We start from the raw sequence: 21,960 nt of genomic DNA on the forward strand, positions 1-21,960 counted from the left end.
AAAAATAAATCATGATCTCCCCGGGAACCACTAGTAACCTTTTGTGGAACCCTAGGGTTCCCCAGAACCCTGGTTGAGAAACCCTGGCTTATGGACTGGCTATCTGATGTGTAATGTGTTTCTGATAGCTGCTTCAGTGCCTGACAATGAAAGAATACTATTATTGTTCCCTAAACAAAGGGAAAGGTAGCAAGAGTGAAGGTAGTCTCTACAAGGGGATTAATTTGTTAAGTATGCTTGGGAAGGTGTTTGACAGAATTCTGATAGAAAAAGTATAAGATGACATTAGCAAAATTCAGGAAAAGCTGTATGACTTTATGGTGAACAGGATATACGCGGAGGTTTTTGCTTTTCATTATGTTTTTGAGAAATGTATGAATATAAAATCTACTGCATATTGCTTGATACACAGAAAGTATAGGATATAGAGAATAGGCTTGAATTATAGAAAGTTTAGTGCAAGTATGGAGTTGAAGTTTGGTTGCTAAATACAGTAAGAGACATATATAATGGAAATAAAATATGCATTAGAATATACTGAATGATTATCAAATGGTTCAACGTTAGGCAGGGAGTAAGACAGATGTCTAATGTCTACTTGATTCTTTAATGTATTTATGAATAAATGTATAAGGAAATGTGTGTCGTTAGTTGAGGTGTGATGGCCGGAGACATGAAAGTACCTATATGTTTATATGCAGATGATGCCATGTTGTTGGGGGAAAACCAAAATGATCCATGTGAATATTGGATTGCAGACACAATCTAACAGTGCCTGCATACGTCAAAATTAATATATCAAAGACCAACGTAACTGCAGTTGACTAGAAGAATGAAGTAAAACAATTGCAAGTTTTGTGTAAATAGCAAATGGGTGGAGAAATTACAATATGTGCAAATTTGGGGAGAAAAGAGTTGACACCAACTTGATAGAACATAATCAATGTGGTCTGTTGTGAAGCATCAATGTTTGTTGAAAGAAACAAAACTGGCAGTATAAAAGAGTGTTTTTCTGTCCACTTTATTATTCAGAAGTGAGAGTTAGGTATGTCAAAAGAAGCATACATTAAATGTGGTGGAAATAGGTTAATTATGAAAAGTACATAGTAAAACAAGAAGATACACTGTCAGAAATCAAAGGGTATTGAATGAACATAGATTAAGTACAAAAGTGAGCAACCCTTTCAAAAGAAATTCACTGGTTTGGTGAGGATAAATGAGAATCAAACTGGAAAATAAAATATGAAATATGAGTGAATGGGCTGAGAAGAAAGGGAAGACAGATGAAAGTTGTGATTGGATGGAGTTTATGAGGTCCTCAAAAAGAAAAAGGTGAAAAGGTTAAAATATAAAAGATAGTGTATGAAATAATGTATGGATAGCGTGGAAATAAGCATGGTTTGCAAGGATGGAGCATTACAGTACAAACTAGTTTTAGTATAAAACTAGTTTTTAAACTTGGTATAAACTAAAAACTAGTTTTTAAACTTTGGTCTAAACTAGTTTTTAAATTTGTTATAAACTAGCTTTACTTATATTTCTTTTTCTCATCTCATGCCTTTAATTTCTTTACCTACTCCCTTTCTATTCTCTGCATTACGTTGCTTGCCCTAAAACGCAGTATTATGATGAGTATGTTTATATGTAAATAACTCCTGGATAATTATTTCAGGTAGGAAAAAGAGGACACAGAAAATCTAGTGTAAAAGATTTAAAGGTGTATTTAAAAATAATACTTAGTCAGCCCTACAATCTAAAAGGGTATTGTGTAGTCTGCCATCTACTCTCTCTTATATTAAATAATTTTCTGAACAGATAGTAAATAAAAGAATAAATACCCTTTTCTTATAAAAAGTATTATTTGGTTACTGCAGATCCATTGACTGAACTATGATTTTTTTTTCCTTTTAGTTGTGCTGATATTTCCTGAACATTATTATAATTGTTTATCAGGCTTTAGATAATTAATATGCTTTCAGCATTTTAAATAAACTGCCAACATAGTTACAATTTAGTAACAATAGCTCAGTGGACATTAATTTTTCTAACTGATTTAAATATATCAATTCAATCAATGAATTGCTAAGCTTCATATCAAAAACAAAACAGTATTTTTTCATGTATAAAAACATGACTTTTCTTTAGCTATAATCTCTGGACATGAAAATGAAAAATATATCTCATAAAGGATATATTTATGAGAAGCATGAAAACAGCAACTGTACTATTCTGTAAAAATATCCATTATTCTACTATTAAATGAAAACAGCTATCCTATTACTTCTATTAATAAATCAAACTATGTTTGAGACAATTCTAATTCCCTAAAATATAATACAAGATTCCTACATTATACTGTAGATCTGAAAAACTCTGTGCAACTTGAAAGCTTGTTAAGATGCCAGCCAAATCTGTCTCTTTGGATCTTGTCAATATGCTAAAAAAAAAAAAAAAACTATGGAGCTCTCTTCTGACAATGGCTTCTTTAGGTTTTCAAAATTTGTTTTAACAGACAGACAATTAAGACCATACAGCATACTTTCACTGGCAATGCAAAATGAGAAAGATATAACTCCTTAAGTATAGAAATAAATGAATTACGAATGTTTCAAAATATTGTTATTAAATGACTGACTATAAATTCCAGTACATTGTTAAGCTTTTCAGCATTTTTAAATAAAGGAAATGTGAAGGACAGTCAATTTTACACTCCAGTAAGTATCATTACTTTTAGCTGTTATAATTTGCAGAATTCCTGCCCCTTTCACTCACTGTGCTTTGTAATTCTTTGGCTGGGTTCATGTAATATGCTAAATCTGAATTAACAAGTGTTGCGGCCACATAACAAGCAAAGCCCCATGTAAACAAGCCATATTATCGTTTACCATGTTAAATCAACAGATTACCCAATCCCAACACATTGTATGAATCCAGCTTCAGAAAGAACAGTATTTCATATTATTTTTATTAGAAAACCTAAAGCCATGCTTTTAGAGAAACTATAATTTCTATTTTAGAAGAAAGTTCTACTGTGGAAAACTATAGAATAAGATAAATGTATGTTCTATCTTGAGAAATGGCTGGGAGAGAGGATTCACTCAAAGAATTGATCGCTTTTGACAAGTGCAGCGGCTCTGCTCTGGACCAACGTGAAAACTTCAAATCATTCGGATACCTCCTGTTCACTGGGTTTGAAATGTTGGTTTTTTCCCTAGTGTGCTGACGAGGGAAAAAGAAAACCCGGAAAACAGATAAATCATATACAAATGCCCGGGAAGAATCAGCCAGCCACCAGAAACACGGGAAGATCCGCAGGGTGATATGTGTGAACCCAGAGAGAAAAGAGGGTTAGTAGGTCAGGGGCAGTTCAGGAGGTGGGAGGGCCGGTCTCTTTCCCCTCGGGAGGGAGGAGAAGGCCGGTCAGAAGCGGGCAGACCAAAAGAGGAGCCAAGGGAAGGCGAGCAGCCCCGAGTCCTCGGGAGGAGAGGCACAGAGACCGGGGCTTCGGCAGAGGAATCTCGCCCAGCAGCTCCAGAGCCACACAAAGGGGACTCGTCGCGGCCTCCTGTCTTCCCTTCCCGCGAGCGCCGCTTGCTTTCCGAAGCCAAGCCAAGCCCGGCCCCTCACCCTGAACTTACCCAGCCAGCCCCGCTGCTGCTGCTAATCCTCCGCCTCCTGCAGCCGCGGCCGCGCTCAGTCCCCGTCGCCGCCACTGCCCCCCGCGCCGTCGGCGTTGCCGCCACTGTTGCCGCTCAGCTCGCTCGCTCGCTCGCTCACTCACTCACTCCCAAGCGAGCCCGCCGCTGTCGCAAAGCTAGTCTCAGCCGCCAAGCGAGACGCGCAGAGCGACAACCCGAGCACACTGCTTTACGGCAGCGCTTCGGCGAGTGCTTGTTTCCACGTGGACCGCCGAGAAGGAGAAGAAGGTCTGGTCCGGCCGCCATGAAGCGACCTAGTAAGTACTGCAGCAACTGTGGGAAATAGGTGTGGGCCGGTTAGGGAAGTCGAGGAGTCGGTTCATAACCCACGACTGGAGAGACGCGGGGAAGGAACTCCGCATAGGGTGCCCCTCCCCGGCGTTTGCTTCGCAGCCGCTCAGGCCGAAAGCGATCTAGAGCGGGAGGGCCGCCTGCTCTCCAGAAGTAAAGGTTCACATTATGGGGGAGAGCCGTCAAGAGGGGAGATTCTGCTTCTGTAGGAGGCGAAAGTGGGAGACGCATTTCTGTGCAAAAGTAGAGAAGACTGCAAGCTCTCGTCGTAGGATTAGTGTAGAGTCGTGCTCTGAGCAGGCACACACGATCTAGGCCAACTTTACCCATCCTGATGTTCTCCAGATGCGTTGGACTGCTACAGTGCCCATCTTCCCTAGCCAGCAGAGCAACGAGGGCTCGAGATCGGAGAAGTCTATTGGTGACGGCTTGCCTAGGTCGCCCCCGAAAGCTGATGCGAAATTGAGTAGCAAGAAGCAAAGTAAAATTCTAATCAGAGTCTAGAAATGCGGCCCTGTTCGCACTTCTTATCTCGATTTTCTGAGGATTTCATCGGTATGGCTTCTTCTGAACATGAACTTGTGTTCTCAAACAGGAGGAGTTAATTAAATCTCTACTTGCAGTCTAAAATAACTTTATTGTGTTTATTAACCAGCACAAAATCTCTACTTGCACTGGTGAGTTCTGGCTGTTTAAAAGTTTTGTCCAATGAACAGAAGAGCTTGCAGTATTAAAACATATATAAAGAAGGGGAAAAATCATGAGAAAAATGCAAAGATATTGTATACCATGTCAACCAAACATTTATCTGTTGTTACTTTAATGGCCGCAGACTATAAGCAATTGTGACTAATCCAAAATGAATTCTACGAGATTTAAATTTTAAGTACTGTGGAACCAGAAAATATTACATTCCTAATCATATTGTGTGTGTTTGTATGTGTGCACGTGCACATGTAAAGGTGGGATAAAAATCTAATAATATCAGCATAAGACCAAGTGAATTTCATGATGCTGCTGTCTGGAAAAATATTTAGGATACCTAAGTAATCTGGGCCTACGCAGGCATTCTCCTTCCTACTTATTAAATTCCGCCTCTGGATTCATAGGTGTGGAGGAGTAGTGTGGCACACATTTCACTTGTTGGCTATATGGTGATAGAATTTAACTTCTGGCATTTTTGCCTTTCAGAGTTGAAGAAAGCTAGTAAGCGCATGACCTGCCACAAACGTTATAAAATACAGAAAAAGGTAAGTTTGTATTTTGAATTCCTGCTTAACAAATGTGGGATAAGATTGGTTCTAAGCTATCTGCTTCTCATAATCTGCAGTTAATACAGATATGTAACATAGGTGTGCAACTTTTTGAAAGTGACTGTCATACTGAGGGCTTTTACCCACAGCTCAGTTAAAGTGCATTCCACCACCTGCAAGCACAGAAAAATAAATAAGTATGGATTTTGCTGTTCCAACTGTGAATCCCAGTTGTCTCTGTTCTGGCTTGCAACTAGAGAACAACTTCCTTATTTTACATACAGGGAAGACCGCCCACCCCCATTTCTCAATCATACAGCCAGTGGGAAAATCGTCTACCAATATCATCATTGCTGTGATTGGGGTTGTTTTGACACATGTCATTTAAGCCATTTGTCAGAACTCACGCCCCCTTCCCCTGCCATTTCTGAATTCCAGATATGAGTTGTCAGATAACAGGGCGGGAGAGATGATAGTTGAAAACGCTTTACCTGCCAGGACTCTGATTCCATGAATCTGCTGTTCCATAAGCTTGGAGATCTAGGAGCTTTGAAAAGGCTGTCCCCCGCACCCTTGTACCTGCTACCTCTCCTAACCCTGACAGCTGATCCCCAATCTGAGAAAAGTGAAAGGAAAGAAGGATGATATGAAAGATTGTGGGGAGATTGAGAAAGCAATGGGAGAAATGTTAGAATAAGCTATAAACAGATAGAAGAAGAGTTTGTTAATAACGTAGACAGTAGCTCAGCTCAGGTTGTAAAATGTCTAGGAAGAAGGAATCCAAAATATTCAAACAAATTCTGCCTTAACTCATTAATAAATGAAGGCTGGATGTTCCTATCATAATTTCCAAGATTCCTGACTTTACTCCTAATCCTTGCATTAAAACACCTTAGTGAAGTCTGTGTAATTATTGCTTCCTTGATTGTGCCCTGATGTGAGGGGCTTGACAGACGAGTCAGTTGCATGAGCTGAAAGGTGGCAGGGGGCATTGCATGATATAGCAGGAGAGCTCCCTTCCACTTTGTCATGCAGCCCTCCTCAATAGAACCTGTCACTTGTCAATCAGGCTATTTTAAAAAACAGATTTAATGCTCTTTTGACAGGAATTGTTTAGTGAAGCAGGAGAGAGTTGATTCACACAATCCTTCCCCTTGTGCTTCTTATTTGTTGTTTGGGTTCCTTTGAATACAGATCTAGCCCTTATCTGGAGGAGCACTAAACCTGTGTTCAGTAGTAGCTCAGACAATAACAGGTATGGAAGGTTTGTGCTGTGAAGCTGATGGTAGTTACTTTTGAAGATCCCTAGGGGTCAAACCAAGGTCTTTAGGGGCTGCATGGCATGCAGTCCTGGTGCCTCCCGTTGTGCTTTTCTGGTGAAAGATTGATTACTACTGCATCAATCAGCCTTCTCCAACTTGATGCCCTTTAGATTTGTTAGGCTCCAGTTCCTATAATTGGAAGCTTTTGGATAACATACCTAGGGGATACCAAGGAGGGTGAGGAAAGTCTGGAACAGATAGAAATACATCTTAAGATTTGAATCCATTTCTGAGAAATGTGGAAAGGACATAAAGTTCATGACATAATTAGCTCTTCAGTGCTATAATTCTTGCTTCAAGAATTTTTGGTTCAACATTCCTTCATCTTCCATTCTCCTCCTTGAATGTCTTCAGTTTAATGACCCTATTTCTCATCAGTTACCTTCAGAAAGGAGTAGAAAACTGCCATGATAACACTGAATAACACTGCAGAATTGTTTTAAAATAGAAGTTCCAAACTTTCTTGGTTCATGACACCCATAATATTCAACAGATGTTGAGTATCACCGTGCTTCCCTCAAAAATTTAAAATATCCCGCAGTGCCCCAGTGAATATGCTGGGATACCATGGCGCACAGTTCGGGAACCCTGCAGTTTTAAACTAATGTTTTTAGAATTCATGCTTAGGGGTAACCTAATTATTATAGTTTATGTCACACTTTTGATAAGTAAAGGTTAGAAAGGAGGAGTAAACAAGTAAACTAGTATTTTGTATAGCATCCATAGCCAGCTCAAAATAGCAAAGAGTATTGTACATTCAATAGTACATTCAAATCCAAATTTGTGTCCCTTCTGTTTTCATTGCAAGATGTACTCATATCCAGTTGCCTGCCACATCTGTGTTCTGATAATTAATTGCCCATCTTATTTAATGAGATGTGTCCCTTACATACTAAGAATGTGTAGCACAGACAGCGTTGAAGTATCTATATGAGGAAGAAAGATGGATGAAAAAGTCTCAACTTCTTTAACAGCAAAAGATTGCCGCTGTTTTTATAGGTACGAGAACACAATAGAAAACTCCGAAAAGAAGCCAAGAAACATAGGCACAAAAAGCCAAAGAAAGATCCTGGGGTTCCCAATGCCGCCCCATTTAAAGAAGAGGTTCTTCGGGAAGCTGAACAAAGGAAGCAACAGGTAAAACAGCTTAAACTTTGGCATGTAGTCATATATAATTGTACAATCAACCATTTTTATTAAGAGCAGAACTGATATTTTCTGAGCACGTATCAGCAATTTTAAGACTATTATTCCATGTTTGCTGGGATTATAGGAAAATATAATTTTGTGTGTTTTTGCATATCCTTGTATATCTGCTAAATTAAAACATATCTATGCCACCTGTCATGCAGTGCATGATGTACAAAATACTGTACAATGAAATGCAGTAACCAGATAAACACTAGAAGAATGGTCATAATTAGTTTTAAAGCAGGATCAGGAGATTCTGATTGTCATAGTGTATAAGAACATTTTTATATTTTGTGTTAATAGCGTGAAGAATTGAAACAGAAGCAAAAACTTGCTCGGCAGAAGGAACTAGAAAAGAAACGTAACCAACAAGCAAATAAAAAGGATGCTAGTGATGAGGTATGAATTTCTAGGAAAGCACTACATTTAAATTATGTTGACTGAAGGAGAGAAAGATTCCATTAACTTGTAAAATCACATTTGTTTCTTTCAGAATAATTGTACCCTGAGCCTTTGCATTTGTAACTGTGTACCTAGTCATGGGGGAAGAGTGATCCAGCCCATGGCTACTCCAGAGTAAAGTACAGCAAGGCTCAGTCCTCTCCCCCACATTGTTTAGTATCTATTTGAAAATGCTGTGGGAGGTCATCAGGGACTAGATGGGGGAAAATAATCTCAGACCTAACTAGCATGATGGAGATGCTGGTTGTCTAAGCATCTTGGCTGTCTGGAAATATTGCATCCCATGGTTGTTCTAGATAGCATGCCATTCCCCCTGAAGGAGCAATCTTGAGGATCCCCCTTGATTTATGGGTTAGGGGGCCTTTGTCCAGCTTCAGCCAATGCACAAATTATAGCCTGTCCTGGACCAGGAAGCCTTGGTGACTGTAACTTATACTCTGATCACCACATGACAGGATTACTGCAATACACTCTACATGGGGCTGCCTCTACAGTGTGCTGCAACTGGTCCAGAATATAGTAACTAGACTGCTTGCACTGAAGACTCCTCATTGCAGAGTGGCACCTACTTTGCAGTTGCTGCGCTGATTGCCAATAGACTTTGGAGCCCAATGCAAAATGCTGGTTATTACCAATAAAGCTTTATTCAGTGTGGCACTGGGTTATGTCAGGGATTTACTCATTATGATCCTCCTTGAATATCTAGATAGGACCTACTTAAGGTTCCACCCCCACGGGAAGTAAGGGGAAAAGGAATAGGCCAGAAAACAGGTCTTCTCTGTAATAGCCCCTGTGTAGTAAAACCCACTGCCCCCAAGGTGTGCATGGCCCCTTCCCTTTGCTGTTTCAGAAGGTACTGAAAACCATTCTGTTTTAGCAGACCTTTGGCCCCTAATGAGGAATTGTGGGTAACCATTTGGTTTTACATTTTATGGTGTTTTTCAATGTGTTAAGAAGGGTATTAGTTGGGCTAGCGTATTATGTTTTGCACACTGCAGAGTCCCTGGATTGGGGTGGTAAATAAATGCTGCAAAATAAATGAATGAACTTTTATCATTGCTCCCCATTATTTCAAGTGATACTAGATTCCTAGTTTCCAAATTTTCTTCTGATTTTTACATTTCTTATTTTTAGAAATCAACTACAAAACAAAAAACAAAATCCAAACAGCAGGTAGAAAAAAATTCAAAAACATCATTTTGCGGGGAGTTAAAAAAGGTGAGAAAGTTTTTTTTCCCCATCAGATTTCATACTTATTTCAAAGATTTGCAATTCTTTTGAGGCATTTTTCAGATAAAAGAAATGTTATATAAGGAAAAGCTATTATCTTTATTTCTAAAAGAGCTATTAGTTTGACAACTTATAATAGCTTAAGGGTTGCTCTATATAAACCAGTTGCTCCTGTTCTGAGAAAAGACATTTAATGAAGATCTTCAGTATCCTAAGTCTAAAGTTACATCTATGGAAATGCTTGTTACATCTTTTTTTTCTTACAAATTTCTAAAATCATAAATTATATTTTTCTTGATAATAATTATTTGAACTATTCAGCATTGCATCCAATATGATCTCTTGCCAGTGACATGGAAACATTGGCAAAATATCCTCCTCTCTGCTTCATCTTTGTGTCCTCCTTCCCTCTACCCTAGAGCAAATGGAGGATTTAGGGAAGGAGAGAGCAAGGGGAAGTCCCACAACCTGAGCAGAAGAGTATTTTTTTCCCCTACATATTGCTTTTCAATATATTAGAAGACAAAAAAAATAACAATGGCAAAAGTATTCTAAATTTATTCAAAACTCTTCTTTCCATTATAGTTTTCTCTTAAGTTTTGAAGATGTGCATATTTTTATTTGTATTTATATCCTACTTTTTATAAAGGCATTTGTAGTTAGTTTTATGTTTATATTTGAATGTTTCCCAGCACTCTTTTATTTTAGTATGGTTTCTACTAAGAATACCATGAGTTTGATATGCTTCTGAAAACAATGGAAAATTAAGTCCTCAAAGAATGTTGTATTCAGTTTGTTAGAGAAGCTTTTTTAAGTGCATTTGAATCACTCTTTTAAATTAGCTTGATAGCAGAATAGTACTGGGAAGGTCATGACTCAGAAGCTTTCAAGTGTAAATTAATCCTATGCCCTCAAATGCCTAATTGTTCTTTATTACTCTTTAGGTGATTGAGGCTTCAGATGTAATACTTGAAATCTTGGATGCTAGAGATCCTCTAGGCTGTAGATGTCCACAGGTTGAACAACTTGTTGCTCAGTCTGATGGAAGGAAAAAATTACTTTTGGTTTTAAATAAAATTGGTAAGTAAAATGAGTAACGCTTTTTACTCTACAGAAACTTTCCAGCTCTATTCATAGGCCAGTTAAGTCCAATGATTTAAAAATCTCTTGTGTGAAATTTAGAAATGAAAATAAGAGACTGGTCCATTTTGCTTAAATACTAGTAGAGGCTGGATTGGCTTGTATTTAAGCTATAAAGCTTGACTATATTGTTGATTACATTATCTGCCAGTTAAATAATTCTTCGGTAGGATGTGAGCTGTGAGGAAGCCACAAAAACTTGCTGACCTGCATCTGGAGACGGTCAGATCCAACTCTGAGCTCACTGTTCTTGCTAAGGAGGCATAGCTGATTCTAGTAGTTCCCATCCTGTAAAAACAGCTGGGTTACACCCATGCAGTGTTTTTATCCTGTGAAAATCTTCACAAGCATTTTGCCTTCTAAGCTGCTGAAGGGCACTCAAGGCATTATTCCCACTTAGTGGGTGGCCCTGTGTTGAAAGAAACTGAAATAAAGCTGACTATGGAAAGGCTTTTATTAAAAGTATTGATTACAGTGTGCTTCATTCTGTTCTGCTGAATTTAAACTTCAAATTTGTATTGATCTGCCTAGATATGTATGTCAAGCTCAGAATACATCTAGTTTGCTGAAGAGCTTAGAATTGTCTCTGGAAGGGGGATTGTCTATGTATTCCTGCGAATATCCTCTGGAGGATGATACCTTTCTTTAACTTCTAAAGTACCAATGTTGCTCACGGGAAGAATGTATTATATGTTAAATTATGTAGCCGTATGTAAAATAGTAACTATTTTGGCTGCTAGGGGGTGTGTTGTTAATATTTTACAATCTGTTAATTGCACAATAAACTTAATTACTTAATAGGTTTTATTGGTTTCAATACTCTTCAGGAACTATTGCTATAGTTACCATTTTTAATATGTTCAAGCTGGACAACTTCATGAAGTTGATGAATAATATGCCTCATAATACTTTTGAGAAATGTACTGTATTCCAGGCTAAATCTAAATCCAGTGAAGTAGAATCTTATTGTTGCACCAGTCAGTTTAATTTGAACAATTTGATAGGGTCTGTGAGTAATAGGAGTTTCTATGTGAAAGAAACACAAATAATGGGGCCTACAAGTCTTGGACATTAATTTTATTAAAAATTGCATCAAAATAAAACGTGGAGTAATACTTTATCTTTCTTGCTACAAACAGGCAGAAGTACTCTTTATATGGTATACCTCTAATGATCCTCCAAGACTTTAGAGAACAAGAAGTTACAGGTAGCTGTAAATAGTTTTCTATATTTAGTGAGTAGCCCACAAATGCTGATGCTATAAAAGTCATAATACACTATCTTTTTAGAAGTAAACCTGAAAGGCGTGAGGAATCTGGTAGCATCTTTTCTGACTAGCAGATTTTATTAAAAGGCTAATAAATTTTGTGAGCTGCAGCTTACTTCATCAGATGCCTTTTAATAAAATTTGTTAGTCAGAAAATGTGCTATCAGATTCCTTCTGATTTTTTGCCCCATAGATTCTCCTCTTACGATGTCTGAAAAGCATATATTGTCATACCACAGCATAATATTTTTACAGCCAAGCTTCTGTATGTTTTTTCTCCCAGATCTGATACCAAAAGAAAACTTAGAGAATTGGTTAAGTTATTTAAATAAAGACCTTCCAACTATTGCTTTTAAATCTGCAATGCAGATAAAAGACAAAACTGTGGTAAGAATATATTTTCCTGTCTTCTGTAATGGTACAAAATGTGTTGTTTTTATAATAATATAAACAAGCAAACAACAAATTGATAAAAGACTAAAGATAACATGAAATCATTTCCTCCTATTTAATAAACCTGAATAAATTAGCATTCCTGAACATATAGCAATCATAAACTTTGTAGAGGTAAGTATGAATAGCTTGTAGTACCGCTAACCATCATACATTCTTCCAGAGAATTGCTAAACAGGCTATTTAGACTATTGAATCCAACCCCCTTTTCATGCAGGAACCCAAATCAAAGCAATTCCACCAGAGGACTTTCCATGCCCTGCTTGATGACATCCTCTGAAGGGGAGTCATTGGGAAATTGATTCCACTATCATACTACCCTTACTGTTAGGTAGAAAAAAAATTGATTTGAAATGAGCAAGGGTGCTAGTATTACCAACAGAAGATAGTAGCTGTGCTTCCTCAGTTGTGTTGATTGTTTCTTCCTTAATAACTAAAATTCTTTGACTAGAAAACTCCATTGTGATCATCTAGTGCTAAAAAGCATTCCTGTTTCCCTCTGTAAATAAATGATGAGGGCTGTGAAGATTCTGCCATCTCCAACAGTATATAGAAAATATGGAAAGAATAAAACCAAGAGGCTTGAACAAAACTGGGGACAATGGAGACAGGGTATCATATAAAATAGTTTTGGGGTGTTTATGACTATATTTATTTAAAAATGTATTATCTAGGGTTTTGTGCCTTCCTGTTTATTCATAATACTCTGACATATTTAGCAAGTTAATGCCTAAAATTTCAGCAAAATTTTTGAAGTTTCTTAAAAGTTGTGTTATCTTTACTAAATGAGTTTTAATTGAGGCACTTGTTATTAGAATTTAAGGGCTAGTAGTAAAGGGTTTTTTTTAGCTGCTGCTGTTGCAAAAGGTAAAATCTACACTTTTTAAAAGTTTTTTTTTTAATTTTCCTATTTTATCCTACAACATTTGAACAAAACATTGCAAATACCACTAAAGATGGAATGTTGTTCTGCTCTGTGTTTAGATAAAAATCCATAAATTAATTTCTCTCTTTTACTGATTTCATGGATTTATTATAATTGATCTTTTGACTCAGATTCTTCTAGTTAAAAGCTACTTTTAACTTGTCAAGCTCTTTGTTTGCTACGTGACTGTATCTTGTAGTCTATTCTGGTTGAAAGATATTTCTCTGTGAAATTAATATTCTGCTGATACTGAAATCTTAATTTAAATTTACAGCAAGAGAAAAAAAATACAAAAAAACATAGTGCATATCTAGAGTTATCAAGAGCAAACAAATGCTTTGGGAGTCAGTGCCTCCTGAAACTTCTTCAAGGATATGGTATGACAAAAGATAACGTTATACAAGTTGGGGTGATAGGTAAGTTTGCCTTGTCCGTATGGAGTTCTATGAATTGTAGTACACACTTATATATAGTAAGAACTGCTATGGAAATGGGATGCTTGAAAATGTACATAAAATATTACAATTGGTTACATTATACTATTTTTTATGCTGAGGATGCCTGCTTGGTTATAATACTGGAGTGAGAAATGAGGATATATGCTTTTGTCTTAGTCTCATTGTGAAGACTTCAGATCCAACTCTGATCTTGCTCTACAGGCAGCTTTAGAAACTAGAAACCTAATTGGCTCCTGATATACTAACAGATATTTTCAGAGAATGCAACATTGTCCAAAATCAGAAAATGGCAATGTAACTGCAAAAGTTTCTGTTCTTCAGCCCAGACCCTGTTGTGCTTCAAACCTAAAGAGAACAGACAAATGAGGGGAAGAGGAGACTGAAAGAGGAATCCAGTCTTCTCTGAATAAATTGTTTTTCTGGAATATCAAATTATTTAAAGTGACATTCCTAGAATATAAGATAATTTGAAGATGCTGTATTTACATTTAGATGTGATGTGGAACTTAAGATAGAATCTTACCCATCTAAATCTACGCTCTTCAAAATAATCCACTTCATGTTATATCTTATGTTTTTGTTTTGTTTTGTGATGGGCTTTAGGTTTTCCAAACGTGGGGAAAAGCAGCATAATCAATAGTCTGAAAGAGGTGCGCGCCTGCAACGTGGGACCACAGAGAGGCCTAACAAAGTTAGTTTGTTTTGGTAAAGCAGTGTTGTAACAGAGCACACACTTGCACACGCACTCATAGGAGCATAGTGGGTCCCTCAACCAATGGTCCCTCAGCCCTTATCCCACAATCTCCCCTGTTGAACCCTCCTATAATCCTGGGGAAGGTCTGTCCAGTCGCCACCACCCACTCTTTTTACAGGGAAAATTTCCTTCTGCATGTTTGTCAGTGGAAAAACTTACATTACTTTTCTTACCTTGTCTGTAGCTTATAAAGTGGCCAGAACATGCAGTAGGTTTACACAGAATTACTTAGATCAATTCATAATATAAATGTTATTAAAAAATTCTAATTTTAATCTAGCCTAGATAGCTCTTTCCTTCAATAGCTTCTTTCAAAGCTATTCTCCAATCCTCCTCTGGGTTGGGTCATATTTCATACCCAGGTGTAGTTGGCTTTTGGCGGTGGCTGCATCCTATTATTTCTGCCATTTGCCTCCTCATGGTTCTGGTTTGTGTATGTGCGTGATTCATTCCAATCATTATGTGTCTGTTCTGTTAAGGTGCGTACAAGCAGTGCACATTGACAAACATATCAAGATGTTGGATAGTCCCTGTATAATTGCAGCACCTTCATGCTCTGCTCTAGCTCTAGCACTGAGAAGTGTCACACATGCTGAAAATCTACTTGATTCAGTAGATGCTATTCTGAAGCACTGCAGGAAACAGCAGGTAAAGATACGGAACTGTTTCACAGTTTGATTGTAGCCATTTTGTAAGCTTTTGATGAAACCCTGTTTGCTATACTTTAGTGCAGGTTTTGAGCAATGCAGCTCGATGACACTGTATTCATTTGTCTGGCATGTCAGTGAAATGAAATTTGACTCTATAGGATAAACTGTCCTGTTATTATGTTGATTATATTTATAACAGAATATGTATGCCCTGTTGATACAATAGAAGAGAATGTGATTATGTTTAATGTGCCACCATTTAGGCAAGTGAGAAATGAGGATATTTGGTATGTCATACTGTTACAGTGACGACATCAGATCCAACTCTGATCTTGCTGTACACTTAAATGGTGCTTTTTGATCCAGCTTTATGTTAGTTTTTTCCGCACCAGAAAAGCAGCGGTTCACATAGATGAATTGAGGCAGAAGCAGGCAACCCTGGTTGTGGACAGTTTGAAATTATGTAGGAATTTCTTCATTCAAGCTGAAATTCTGAGACGATAATATTTGAGGCGCCTTTCTTTTGTTCTAGGTCATGTTACACTATAACATCCCAGATTACAGGAATTCTCTGGAGTTTTTAACTTTGCTTGCTCGAAAGAGAGGAATGTTGAAAAAAGGTGGTCTTCCTGATACAGAAGGTGCAGCTAAGTTATTGCTCTGTGACTGGACAGGGTAAATATTTAGTCATTTAATTACAATTAAATAAGCTCCTTTGCTATCGTAATGATATTTTTTACTCAGATAAGATCTGTACTTGGAAGAACATGGGGTAAATTTATTGCACATTTGTTTAAATTCTAAGTCAGATTGTTGTTCCCTCTAATACAATATGGCTTGCTATAGCTGTCTAGAACCTTACAGGTAGGGAAGAATCTCATGTATCTACTAGGGATTGAGTCTGGGATTTTCCCATGCAAAATATATATTTTTGAATCCTAAACACTCAGACATAAACAAGGCCACATTTACAGTTTTAAGTATATTGCATGCCATGCTATGATGTAAAACTAGTATTAGGATAAACTTTATCTGAAACATTCTGTATAGTATTTTTTTCCTCAGACAACAACTGAGAGCTAGTAAAATTGTGGTAAAGAGGCGTTTGGAGGTACTGATTTAAAATGGGACAAAGTGTGACTTTGCATGGGATGTTTAAAAGATTCTGTAACAATCAAAAACCTTTGGTATGTTTAGTAAGTTGTAGGCCAGGCAACGTGGTATGCTGAAAAGCAATTTGGGGTAATTGCTTCAAAGAACCTTGAAGTAAATGAATGTTGTGCATTCATTCACTTCTTTTGTAGTATTAATGATGGATGAAGGTATATCACAATTAGTAACTGCCCAGAGTTGCTTGGAGTTGGGCAGCATATTGTTACTGTTACTGTTATATAGCAAGCCCAGGAGTTTGAAGCATGAGCATATGTATCAAGCCCAGGAGTTGAAAATGTACAGGTAGTCTGCATTTAGTGATTGCAGTTGGTTCTGGTGACTTGGTTGTTAAGTCAAGTGGTCGCTAAGTGAAAATCATATGACCACGACTGTGCTTACAATTTTACTTCAGCTTTCCTTTGCTTCTTGTTACTTCCTTCACCTGAACTGCAGTTCTTTCTCTTTCTCTTCGAGGACATCTTGGTATGGGATGAATAAGCAAGTGAAAATACGAGCAGATTATACAGGTAGTCCTCAGTTAATGATAGTAACTGAAACAGGAAATTCCATTGCTAAGCAGTGCAGTTATAAAGCGCAATGGCAGTCTCCTGTCCTTGTTAAGCAAGGATTGCAGGTCATTAAGCAAGGACCTCCTCACAACTTCCTGTTGGCTTCCAACAAAGTCAATGGGGAAACTGGCAGGAAGTCATGAGCCTGGGCAGCTCGCAGGCCAGTGGGTGCATAAGTGGCTGCTGTGGCACAGTGTGAGTGCAGCCGGGCTGGAGGTGGCTGCTGCTGGGAGCAAGAGGACATACAAGCCTTCCTGAGCTCTGCCATCCCAACTGACCTTTGCTGTCTTCTTTCTCCCACTAGCTGCCGATGAGGCACGCTGGGCCTCGCCCTTTGCGAGGCATAAAGGCCGTGGCAGAGTGCAGGGTGGCCGAAAGGGCAGAGATGGGGGGAAGATAGGTGGGTGGGGGAGTTGAAGCACCCTTGTGGTGGTAAATGCAGGTGGGCTGCCAAGTGTCTGAAATTTGATCATGTGACTACAGGGGTGCTGCAATAGCCATAACTTTGAGGACTGGGAGTAAGTACCATTCAGCACCATCGTAAGTTTGCACACTCATTGAATGGATGATTGTTAAGCGAGGACTACCTATACATGTGTTCCCATTAATTTGTGTTGACGCTTAATTTAGAACTTGCAGGATGGATACAAAAAACGAGAACACTAAGGGAGACGCCAGGACAGTAATAAATCTTGAAAAAGGTTTATTAAAAAATTGTCCCTGAATACACCTACAGTGGCAGAAGGATATGACCCCAAACAGCCGAGTGAGCCCAAACGGTTTCCAGAACTCTACTCATGAGGAAGCTGAGTAAAAGGGCAAATCTTATAGCCCTTTTCCCCCACTCCCCCACCCTTTGGAATGCTCACCCTGGTGCTGGCATAATTAGCAAGGAGGAAATTAATATTTGTATTTACATTCATTGAAGAGGAAGGGATTACAAGAGAGTAAGCAGGCGCACAGTGGGGAATACACATTGAAAGGAATGCACTAGCAAGGGCTGTTTGCCTGGGGTGCAAACTGCTTAGGGAGGCAAACAAAAGCCTTTAGTGTGAAACTGATTAGGGTGTTGTCAGTGTCAGGCAGCAGCTGCCAGCAGAGGGTTCTAATCAACTAATTAAGGTCACAGCTGAGCTTATTAACTTCCAGTTAGCACTTTTTAGGGAAGTGCTGTGCTGCAGAGAAAAGCAGCTCAGGAAGAAATGGCTTGTTTAAGCAATCTCTCTGGCCTTTGAGGTGGGGGGAAATTAGTCAGGCACTGAACAAAGCAATACCATACTGATTGTAATGGTGAACATGTGACTGAAAGACACTGCAAAGGTCATATATGCACATATTGGTCACAAAGTTACTTTTTCATTACCATTCGTAATTGTGAATAGTTGCTATCTGAGTCAGTCACTAAATGAGGACTACCTGTATGTGTATGTCTATGCAGAAAGCAAGGCCAAGAGTTTGTTCAACTATTTTATCTAAGTAAGACATTTTTGTATTTCTGTTCAAGAGTAAAAGTCTCTTCTAAACTTCCTTTCTTCCAGTGCTAGAGTTAGTTACTATTCTCGACCTCCTGAACCATGGAATCTGTCTCCACATCTTTCCAAGGAAGGGGTAGCAGCAGCGCAGGAGGGGTTTAATTTTCAGGAACTGGAAGAAGATAACCAAAATACTGTAAAAGGTGAGGTTAGTGTACAAAACCCCCTCTCATCTTATATAGATATAAAAGCAAAATCCAATTCTTATGAACCTAGTATGAATAACTGAAGAATTGAATCAAGCTGGTTTACCTAATACAGAATAGACTTTTTCCAGAGGCTGTCTTTGAATTCTGTGAAGAAAATAAATTGGCTGCTATGTTGGATACATTTCAAGGAGAACAAAATTTAATCCTTACAAAGATACCAGAATATGCTTCAACTTAATCCCCAAATTATGATCGGTTCACACAGGATTGTTGTTAATTCTTTTCTCCATCCACTGCTTTCTCCTAAATAAAATTATTTCCATATACTGGAAATAATTAAACTTCTTACCACTGCTTTTCTGCTTGAAATAGCATATCCCCACTCTGGTTGATCTATATTTGAAAATGCAAGTTTATGTTGCCATCATGTCTAATCGTCTCTTGAACATTGTAATTCATCAGGAGTTATAAATGGATTTTGATTGGTAGTTGGAGGGCAGGTAAGGTTTCCTTGTTTCAGTTGTTCAAGTCTCTTGTAACAGCTGGCCATACATTGGTGAATACCTGTTGTGAAAGGGTGTCTCTAATTGCCTTTTCTGCTTTCTTCTCCCATGTTACTTTGGGCAGCAAATCTATCTAGAAGTACATACTTGGCTTTTTTTTAATTTAAGCTCTATTTATAACACTTGTGTGATGTTAAATCTGACGGTGTTTAAAAAACTCCAGAGTTGTAATGGAGTTGGGTGGCTTTCGAATGTGATAAATACATTTGATAATAAATAAACTATTAGGAATCTTCATAGCAAGTGAGATAGCTAATGTTCAAGTGTTTTTTCTATTGATATTTTATTATTGGTCTATTTTCCCCATCAGTGAAAAATTAGCAAACAATCTTGCTCATTTGCAAACGATCTTGCTAATTAGCAAACAGTCTTGCTAACAAACTTATAATCTTGAAGTGTTGAGGCAGAATTCACTTCTATAGTGAAAGTATTCCATTGTCTAGAAACAAGACAGTTTATCTTTTGGCAAAATGTCCTAGAAAGTTCTGTCTGTTTAGTCAGTCTCTTAAGGGAGTATTTCTTTTTTAGTTAACAAATACCCTAACCAAGCAAGCACTATTGTCTTCCAATCTCCTGGCTTCACGGATGGCATCATTGAAGATAATGAACAGCCAGAGGAAGCTCTGGAACTAGAGAACATGGAAGAAAATGATGAAGAATTAACTGAAGAAGAAATTGAGGATGATGAAAGTGATCTTGAAGATGCAGAAGAGGTAATGGTTGAATTTTAAGATGCCTAGGATGACATTCAGTGAGGTCTTTCCTTGACAGAATTGTTTCTCCTATCAGTGAACCAGGAGGAATAAATTTTGAGTTGTGTGCAAGGAAGCAGAAAGAAGTCCTGTTATACAAGCAAAAATCTGTTCAAGTGACATGGGACTTCATTTGTAGTATTAAGCAATTTAAGATTACAGGCATACCTCGGAGTTATTACGGGTTCAGTTCCAGACCACCACAATAAAGAGAATATCGCAATAAAGCAAGTCACATGAATGTTTTGGTTTCCCAGTGCATATAAAAGTTATGTTTCTACTATATTGTAGTCTGTTAAGTGGGCAATAGCATTATGTCTAAAAGAACAATGTACATACCTTAATTAAAAAACACTTTATTGCTAAAAAATGCTAATCATCTGATAGACTTGCTCTATGCAGGGTTGCCACAAACCTTCAGTTTGTAAAAAAGACAATATCTGCGAAGCGCAATAAAACAAGGCACCTCTGTGTAATTTGTGGATTCACCACACAGATAATGAAGAGTGGAGATTTAGATATCTGAAATTCTTTAATACAGAATAGATTTCAGTTCCCATCTCTAGAATGGAGAACATAACCACTAACCTGGATTGCATAGGAATGTGTATGCACTGCATAAGAAATCAAGTAGTTCTGATTTTCCTACATCAGTACTGTTGAGATAGGAATTTATATTAGTCATCTTGTTTCAGGAAAGTGACAGAATAATGAGTAGTCAAGCACCCTCTGAAGAGCTGAAAGCAACTAATGCCAACTGGGACAAGTTACCTACAGGTATATATTAAACCTACAAATTTCACAGGAGTAAATATTTAAATAAAAACAGTCTAAAATGTTCTGAACTTACATATGTTTTTTCTTTTCTTCAGATGATAAACAACCCAAATCTGGTGATCTGGATGATGCCTATGATTTCAATACTGATTACATGTGAAGAAAATATTAGAAATTCCGAGTATTTTTCACATTCTGGAATGCATTCCTAATCAGTTTTTGCAGCTGCTGAACACCAGATTCTTGTAAATAATACTTTGGAAGTAGCAGCTGATGAGGAAAGATATTTTCTGACTTAGTAAATTATATTCAGTAAATATGTTTATCACGTGTACTGTGTTGGTGTTATAACAATGAAGTAAAACCAGGGTTTTACAAAAGCAGAATGAAGTAACGATTCAGATTGTAACCTGTGGAGAGCTTGTGTTTTAGATAGAGCAAGTATGGATCACAAGGGACTTTCTGATTTCCAAACCGAAAAAAACTGAACTGCATTGCAGAGAATCTTATAGTGGAATGAAAATAATGTTTCCTGATTTCTTGTTCTCCCTATTATCTTATGCATCCTCCTAAGATGAAGGTTAGAGCCTATAAAGGGAGAAGGAACAGGTGAAGATTGCTTCTTTCCTGAATTCTGCACTTTTCAGAATTCTGTAGGCTGAGTTCCAACTTAATAATGCACAACAATGTTTGCATTAGGGAAAATATAGGAAAACATAATAACAATGCAGTTTCCTGAGGAAAATATGCATGTGCTTAGAAAATCTATCCAAAAAGTGTACATATATTTGTGCCATGTCTTCCTGCTCAATTTGTAAGCACTGGAACTATATAGAGTATGTACTCTAACATATAGAAAATCCATATTTTTTTAGAAAATGATATAATTGCATCTCTAAGATAAAGAGGGGCAGGAGTTCAACCTTTAATGTAGTAAAGCCAAAGCCCTCTCTCTCCCATCTTCTAAGTGTTTACTTCCAGTTTTTGTTTTCAGCCATTTCATGTCTCAGCTGAACCACAGACATAATCAGTAGATTCACAAGGCCTATCTAATCTGCTAATTAGAAAGACAAAGTTGGTTCAGCCTTTTTTGAACAAGAACCACACTTAACTTTTGGATGACCCACCAGAGGTCACACTCCTCTGTGTGTGTCTGCCTGTGCAGAATAAACACTAATTAAATCCAACATATTTAATAAGATTTCTGTATTTAATAGGTTTCTCCTTCTGTTGTAGTTTAGCAGCAGCTTTTGAAGGAGGATCACTGAAGCTTCTACACCTCTGCTCTAAACTTTTTTCTTGCCAGCAGATCAAAATTTACTTTTTCCTTTAATTTGTGAACTTTTCTCGCAAATTTCTAATTAGCTCTTTT

At 37.8% G+C, this 21,960-nt stretch overlaps 2 protein-coding genes and 1 non-coding gene across 17 annotated transcripts in view; 2 read left to right on the forward strand and 1 right to left on the reverse strand.

Annotated features, from left to right (window-relative positions):
- The window catches only part of PBRM1 (polybromo 1), a 67,009-nt gene extending 63,222 nt beyond the window's left edge, over window positions 1-3,787 (reverse strand). For 8 of the 15 annotated variants that reach the window (XM_088134054.1, XM_088134062.1, XM_088134065.1 and 5 more), the window contains exon 1: window positions 3,639-3,786. The gene's annotated coding sequence lies outside the window, so the exon portion shown is untranslated. Of the gene's footprint in view, window positions 1-3,638 lie in introns of all 15 variants that reach the window. The other 7 variants (XM_088134066.1, XM_088134067.1, XM_088134056.1 and 4 more) reach the window with 4 other exon arrangements.
- Window positions 3,788-3,811: 24 nt separating this feature from the next.
- On the forward strand, window positions 3,812-20,911 carry GNL3 (G protein nucleolar 3). The gene is made up of 15 exons (XM_007432382.4): window positions 3,812-3,955; window positions 5,181-5,239; window positions 7,564-7,701; window positions 8,059-8,154; window positions 9,352-9,435; window positions 10,392-10,527; window positions 12,138-12,241; window positions 13,507-13,648; window positions 14,294-14,381; window positions 14,924-15,092; window positions 15,627-15,769; window positions 18,354-18,490; window positions 19,588-19,772; window positions 20,507-20,588; window positions 20,684-20,911. The coding sequence occupies exons 1-15, from the start codon at window positions 3,943-3,945 to the stop codon at window positions 20,746-20,748; spliced, it is 1,641 nt and encodes a 546-aa protein (XP_007432444.1). The 5' UTR covers window positions 3,812-3,942; the 3' UTR covers window positions 20,749-20,911.
- LOC112541137 (small nucleolar RNA SNORD19) lies at window positions 10,763-10,839 on the forward strand. The gene has a single exon (XR_003085176.1). It is a non-coding gene; the product is annotated as a small nucleolar RNA SNORD19 (small nucleolar RNA).
- Window positions 20,912-21,960: the final 1,049 nt, after the last annotated feature.

This window comes from Python bivittatus, unplaced genomic scaffold, assembly GCF_059951505.1.
Source record: "Python bivittatus isolate LINGU-HERP-01145 unplaced genomic scaffold, Pbiv_v1 ctg000080_np1212, whole genome shotgun sequence".
In the NCBI taxonomy this organism is placed as follows: Eukaryota; Metazoa; Chordata; class Lepidosauria; order Squamata; family Pythonidae; genus Python; species Python bivittatus.

What these genes read in the sequence shown, in the direction of transcription:
- GNL3 (XM_007432382.4), top strand. An exon ending in TTTGCGGGGAGTTAAAAAAG is followed by an intron (nt 9,436 to 10,391) that starts GTGAGAAAGTTT and finishes ATTACTCTTTAG; the next exon opens with GTGATTGAGGCTTCAGATGT. An exon ending in TTGCTCTGTGACTGGACAGG is followed by an intron (nt 15,770 to 18,353) that starts GTAAATATTTAG and finishes CCTTTCTTCCAG; the next exon opens with TGCTAGAGTTAGTTACTATT.